Source organism: Charadrius vociferus, unplaced genomic scaffold, assembly GCF_000708025.1.
Source record: "Charadrius vociferus isolate BGI_N301 unplaced genomic scaffold, ASM70802v2 scaffold1228, whole genome shotgun sequence".
NCBI lineage: Eukaryota > Metazoa > Chordata > Aves > Charadriiformes > Charadriidae > Charadrius > Charadrius vociferus.
The window spans coordinates 750-8,224 of NW_009649482.1; the positions used below are offsets into that span (position 1 = coordinate 750).

Consider the following 7,475-nt stretch of genomic DNA (forward strand, 5'->3'; position numbering starts at 1 on the left):
GCTTTAGTAAGAGCATGGAGTTTTGTTAAAAAGCAGGTGTGCATTACTCTTACTGTATTAAACTTGATCACTAAGCCCAACTGGGGAAAACAGACCAAGAACCCATTTCTTCTGTGAAATACTCATTATGGTATGTTACTATCTCTGAAAGATAGTTGGAAGATTGACTCTTTTGAAATAAGTTAAACAATTATCTGCTCCTTCCAAAATACTGTCAAGGGGAGACTAAATATAATAAAATTACCCATGATTGTGTTACATCACCTTTTATTTAATGACTTTTAAAAAAGTCATTTATAGAGGATACTGTATTACTTGTATATTTAGAATTGATGAAATTTTCCCTGAAATTTGACTAAATGAGGAATTTTCAGGTTTAGGGTTGTGAAATACACCCAGAATAATATATTGGTTGGTATATCTGACTGGTCATTATTTCAGTTAAGAGTAAATCTGTTGAGGTTATCTGTGAATATCTTAGATCTTATTCAGCTTGAAATAATTACCTTAGTAGCTATAAGGATTTCTGTCCTATTCCAATGAAACATCATCTTTTTTATTAGTGCCATGGAAACCTGGAGGCCTATTTACATGCTGAGGTTATCACATGCTCAAGTGCTTTCCTGGATTGAAACCTATTTTGCATCTTTATTGAAAATCCACTTAGAGAACATCTAGATCAATCTTGTTGCCTTTTAAACTCCTAAAAAGGGTTTGTAGTGTTGTTTTTTGTCTGCTAATGCTGAATCTCTTTCACACTGCTTTCATTCTTCTTCATGACTCGAAGTGAATCCATGTCCTTTTGTTTTTACCCCTTTTAGGGTGACATGCCTCCCTTCCATTTAAAAGATGACAATATTGATGACAATGTCAGCACAGGGAGCTTGGTAACTGTTTTGTAGATGTTTACATTTATCTTGCATGCTGAATAAAGAGTAAATCACTAGCACTTCATATGACCATTAAGTTGGTATCTTTTATAAGTTAGGAGAGCAAATCTGCATCTTAAAACATCTGCTGAGATGTCTCAAGCTTCCATTTGAGTTTGGTAGGGCTGGAACTTCTAAAACCCAGTTTAATCCTGAGTATGAGATGCTTTGGTGTAGTTGATGTTCTCCTGGTCCAGTTTAAGATAAAAATCATGTTTGACAGAAACATTAGCTATATAAAAAAAAAAGGGGGGGGGAGGGGCACAGATGGAAAGGAAGAATTATTAATTTTTCTAACATCCAAAACAATGTCTGGAAAAAGCAAGATTAATGTGTACATACTTATTCTTGAGCCTTGAATCACTGGGGACTTTAAACTGAGCAGCTGTTTCACTATGGAAATTCAAAGAATAAGTAGAGTTACTAGTGAAGATTTCTGAAAGCGTGTATGACCTCACCTGTGATTAATGCAAGGCCTAAGCCAGTGGGATGAATCCAGCTCCCCCAAAATACTTTGATCAATGTGGATTTATTTTTTTTTTTAAATTAGTCTAGTAATTGCTACATCTGGCTTGGTTTTGAGATGAGGTCTCGGTGTCCAGGAAAAAGTGTATCTGAATATGCAGGGGGGTGGAAAGCAGCTGTTTCTGTAGTAGAAAAAGACTATCCCATCTTAAATAGAAAGTTATCTGATGGGGGGGTTGTTTGTGGTTGGGGTTTTGTGTGAGCTGCTCTTCCCTCCCTCTGACCATACCTCTGGAAAGGAATTCATCCTACTTTAAATTGTCACCTGATCTTAGCAGTTATCGATAGCCAAACTTTATTCCATGACCCAAAGGAAAACATAGGAAGAGGAAATCTAGATCCCAGTAACTTCTAAAAATTTGTGTAATAATGTTTTGTGTAATCCAGATACCTAGATGGGAGCTTGCAAGTGCCTTTCAGTGCATGATGTAGCAGCTCTGAAATGACTTCTCTTAAGGGGTGAATGAGTAACTAAAGAAGCAGTAGACCTGAATGTAGATGTAATGTCAGTAGACTTAAATTCACTTTACAACAAAGTTCTTCTAGGGATCTCGAAGAAGATAAAGGCAGGAACTGGCTTACTTAGATTGATTCTCAGGAATCTCTGGACCCTGTGGGTAAATCTCCTATTCCAAGACAGCAATATATAGGGGATAGTAAAAATAATTCTGATCAAACAATGAAGATGTTCTGTTTTCTTGTGTTACGTAAGTTTGTATGACTATGACGTCCATTTATTTGGCAGGGATATTTTCCCATACAGGGACAACAATTGCCTGATGGCCTTAATTTTCACCTTCTATCTTGCCTTTCTGCAACTGCTTGGAAAAGATTTGTTTGAAACGTGATTACACTATTAGAAATTCTCCTTTCTTTCCTTACCACTACATTCAGCTGCTCTGTAACATCAATTATTTTAGATGGGCGGGTGCCTTTCCTTTTTGAAGGTTAGCCCATATATCCCTTACCCTGACCCCATAAGAACGTGGGCTGTAGGCAGGAAAAACTGCGCAATTTATCAGTCATTTAATCTACTGTACCCAAGAACCTGGAAATGTCTGAGAGTATGAAGGGGAACAATACACCAAGCAAAACTGAAAGTAGGTTATATCCCTATTTTCTTTAGCAGGATAAATGAAGAAGGCTTCAGGTGTACCAATCTTCAGTGACTAATCATTATACCTTGCCAGAGCTGACTCGTTAGCTATCTTTTTCAGGGCAACCTGCTCTGATTAATAAGGTCCAAATGACTGGAGCAAAAGCTTTCATGAGATGCCTGGAGACTGAACAAAGGTCTGGATTTTACTCTTATTGCTTTCCTTGAGGTTGTCCACTAGATCATTTGTACATCAGCCTTTCTAAATCCTTATCAGCCCTCTGGGGGACTTTTCTGTGATACATGCTCATGTAATGATTTAAGACAGCGTCTCTGGCAATGTGGGGAAAATGACTCTTTATAAGCAGTCTGTCTTTATGACACATGTTATGTGCCCTCAGTTTTTAAGTACATGGATGATGGACATGGTTTTGAACATCCTTGGAGGTAACTTCCTTTCAAACATGGGTTGAAAGAGGTCCGTGGGGAAATGTAGGTACATCTGTGTAGAGAGATCCATATTGACCGAAAGACTGCCATGGACTCAGAAGCAGTGTAGCACGCTGATGTGGCACTCCACTGGGCAGCTAATTCATAGTGAGCTCTGTGTTGACTGGCCCGAGCCATGCACTGTGCCAGCACGCTCACGCTCATTCTAGTGCCTGAGCCAGCTCATTCACAGCTAACTGGGTGCATCTGTATGGCACTGGATGGTGGTGTATGTCTCACTTTGTTGCGTGCCATTAGAGTGATGTTCCCATGGACTGGTGGAGGCTGATAGAAGTATGTTCTCTCTCTGAGCTGTAAGAAAGGCTTTTGTGCCAGTCATGACAATACTTTCTGAGGATCTTTGTCTTTGGGATAATCTTAAAAAACAAACGCACACCCTCAAACCCACAAAACACAAAAAACCCAAACCAAAACAAAAAAAAACAAGCCTTCTTTGCCCAGACCTCTAAGCAAAGAACCTTTAACTTTAAGCCTATTTGTGCCATGTGTCAAATTTTTATCTGGGTGGTGCTTCATACTCATTCTTTCTGTGGAGCCTGAAGGATGTTCTTGGTGGCCATAGCTTTTCCCAGTGCATCAGGTCAAGCAGTTCCTTGGACCGTGGGTCTCCTGTAGCCACCTGAACAGCTACCTTACTAAGCTGCTGTTGGTTCAGTGATTTATTCTTCCTATGAACACTTCTTGTCTTGCCTGAGACCTGAACAGCTGAGGTAGTACCCTCTCATGTGCTCCTTAGTTCATCCATGGTCGAGGCACCAGCTGGGAAGCTGGAGGCTGACAGCACAGGCTGGCCTTCCTCCTGCAGCGGAGGTAAGGCTGTGCCCTTCCTTTGGCAGGGCTAACCGCACAGAGACATGGAAAGTACTTGTGGCCTGTTTTATTCAGGACAATTGGTTTGATTTCTTAAGCCATGCAGAGCTTCTTTTTATTGAACTACCTCGTTCACTGAAGTGTCAGGTTGTCTTTGTCACCTTATTTCTATAGTATTTATCAATAAATAAAATAACTTTCTTTCTGTCTTATCCTTTTCCCCCTGCAATTTAGCAGGAAGGGCATTCAGTCAGATTTAGTGTTGATGGCAGCCACAATTTACAGCTTCATTTATATTTTTTTTCTTTTTTTTTTTTTCCTGGAGCTGGTCTGTGTTACTGAACAGAAGGCTGATAATTCCCTGCTGAATTTCCAGGACTGCTGAATGAATAAATTGTGCAGGGGAGTGAGTGGGAGAGGAAACGCTTCTCTGTGGTGCCTTTTTTTTTTTTTCTTTAATGAAAAATGTATGCTCTAAAATAGTGAAGCAAATCAACTATAAAAGTGAGCAGTACCAACTATAAAATTAGACTGAAACATGCAGGGTAAACTTCTGAGTATGGTTGTTCTGTAGGTAAGCTGTATGATTTTTTTTTTTTTTTTTTTCCAAAAGAAGTTAAAAGCAATCTGTCCTTAATATATGCATGAAAAATAATCTTTAGCATTTCATTAGGCTACTTTGTATCACAGGCTGTCAACTTGGACAAAATCCAAGCCAGGAGGGGAGTTCTTAGAAACAGTCTTTGCTGCCATCTCCCACCCCCAGCTCAATAGTGTGCAAGATTTAACTACCTAAATGTGTTTGCGTGCTCTCATTGCAGTAAATATTCCTGTTCTCTAGAACTACTATATATGCATACATATCCACACATACTAGTATTTAGAAATACTAAAAAGTATTCCTTGCCGTTGTCATAAAGGCAACTATTTACACTGTTACAACTTGGTTTTCTTAGGATGATGCTGATATATACAAGGAAAAAAAAAAATCCCCAAACTCTGTAGAATTTGATGCTGTCGATTTGATGCCGTCAGTTTGATGCCATGAAAATACAGGCTGTGCAGGCATGAATCCTCTATGGAATAATAGGACAGACCTTCTGAAGTAATACATAGAAAAGGATAGCTGATGGAAAACAGCTTGTTTATTCAGGAAGCATGAATTCAGTTCCAGACCATTATAGAAGATACTGTGAATAAAACCAGAGCGTCCCTGCAAAAAGAAAATAGATGTTTTCTGGATGACAGAGTAAATTGAAGTAATTAAGTGTGAAAATACACTTAACCACAACCCATCCTGAAAATATAATTGATGAGTCTCTAATTGGCTTCTAGAACGGAAAGAAGAAGGGATGGTAAATTGAAAGCAAAATTACTGAAGGATTTTTTTGAGAATTAGATTTTTTAAAAATTATTATTTAGTGTGAAAAAGACAGACAGGGTCATTTGGCCACCATGCTGACACTGCGGGCATAGGTTCTATGTGATGATTTTTCAACTGACCCAGATATCAGATGAAGTTTATAATGTAGGGGAATGATCATCTTTGTACGAGCTTTTCATTTTATACAGTGTGCCATGAGATTCCAAATGTAGATTTCCATTACGTATAAAATCCATGACGTGCAGGGAGTTAGTGGCATTTCATAACCAAAAGCAGAAAATCAGTCTGCAATTGTTAGAAATGCACTTAGAATTACTGAGTATTTTTCTGTTCATTTTTCCTCTTGTATGTTTTTAGATATGTGGTTCCTGAGTTCCTTTCAATAGGCTAAAACTAAAGTTCAAACCTAACCAGCCTTGAAACTGAAATTCCTTTCAGTTGTCTGTGTCAGTATCTCGGATGCTTATAAGAAGCTGCCTAGCTGCCCATCTCTCTGAAGAAGTGAGGATGCATTTGTGGATGAAAAATGTCACTTTAAATGTTTGAGCTTCACTGCTTATTACGTCTAAAAAATGATGAGAACTCTGTGCTTAAGAGGGTTCTAATACTCAGCGTTATTTGAACTTATTTAAATTGAAGCAGTTCAGTATACTTCTTACAGTTTTGGAAGGGACAGCAGCTTAGTTCAATAAAATTGATCAAGGTGTTAAAGTGCACAAATATGCTGCTGTGTCTGTCATGTCAGTAGATGAATTGCTATTGCAGCATAACGGTCTGTGGATTCTCAGTAAGCAGTTCTCACAAAATGGATGTTAGATAGGCTATTAGTGAGAAAAAGGGAAATGCAAATATATGACCTTTGTAATTTCACGGAATCCTTTCTTCTGAAGTCAAAGCTTATTTGGTGTTCTCATAGCACCATGTATCTTCTGTACTCCAAAATTAAGACTGGTCTTGCTCAGAGCACCTGTCACAGTGGTGGGAAGTTAAGGATCTGGAAGGATCTCTGTCTTACCATACTGAAGTTCTGTATTTCTTTTCTTCCCGCCCATCTCCCGTAGCATTTCCTACTTGTTTGTCTGTTGTCCTTCCTGCTGCCTGATGCGACAACTGATACAGCCAGATCATTTCCATGGGACCCGGAGATCTGGGTTGTCTTGCCATGGACATGCAAGCTGGGAAGAAATTTGGGCTGATGTTATTCATCTTGGCTTTGAAGAGATAGAGGCCAACAGTCAAAATGTACATGCTTAGACAAGTAGCCTGTTTTTAAAAGAAATCCCTTACCTACAATCCTAGTGAAGAAAGTGAGGGAAGTCTATAGCTGGCACTCCTGGAACTCTGTCCCATTAGTGGGTTCAGGCTTTTGGCATTAACCTCCTTTTTGCTTTAATTTCTGCTTCTATATATGTCGGTTTACATGTGCACGTATACATGTTGTAGTAGAATTATCTAGTTTTTAAACAAGTGAGACTTTAGTCTCTAACTTTGTGGCTACTGAAAATATGGCAAAGGCCCGTGACACAGTATTCAAGTACAAAATATAATTTATTGTTTTCTCCATTCTGTTTCCCTCATGGCTACTACCTATCTCCTGCTGAGCGAACTACTTGAAATGAAAACACAGAAAGCTTATCCTAGAGAAACTTAGTGGAAAAAAAGTCTGTATCTTACTTTACAGAATAATGCTCAAAGGTCAGTGATGGAAGCTCCACTGACCAGTAAGTGGAGACCTGTCATGAAAAAATAAATAGCAAAAAACTCTACATGAAGTGTGTAACTCCCTGTTAAACTATATCTTGGGGAAACTGACTGTGTCTTCCTTATTATTCACAAGTAGGTATTTAACACAGAAATGATATACTTGTGTAAAAGCAGGTGGGACCACACTGAAAAAACAGAAACAGCACCAGGGTTTTTTTTTCTGGCCCATTTGAGGCTCATGTTTGTTTTGGATTTCTATTTTTGCGCCAATTACTGGGTGTGCTCAGACATATTTTTATACAACTTATGTAAGAGCTTTTGGGCAGCCTTGTAACTTCAACACTGTCCTTCACAATAAACCCCAGCTTGAATGTCACCAGTACTGGCTTTTAGCACACCATTGTCTGCTGATCTTTCAGTGGCCACTGTAAAGTACTTTCAGATTGCACTAATGCGTGTTCCTTATTACAGGTAGTGTCTTATCTTAAAACGCTTCTAGTAATGTACTGTTATTAAC

At 38.7% G+C, this 7,475-nt stretch overlaps 1 protein-coding gene across 1 annotated transcript in view; it reads left to right on the forward strand.

The window, feature by feature from the left end:
- Positions 1-821: 821 nt before the first annotated feature.
- Positions 822-7,475, forward strand: part of BICD1 (bicaudal D homolog 1 (Drosophila)) — a gene marked incomplete at its 5' end in the record, with an annotated part of 118,291 nt that continues 111,637 nt past the window's right edge. Inside the window, one exon of the mRNA XM_009889903.1 lies at positions 822-887. Coding sequence (XP_009888205.1) covers positions 822-887 — 66 coding nt within the window. The remainder of the gene's footprint in view (positions 888-7,475) is intronic.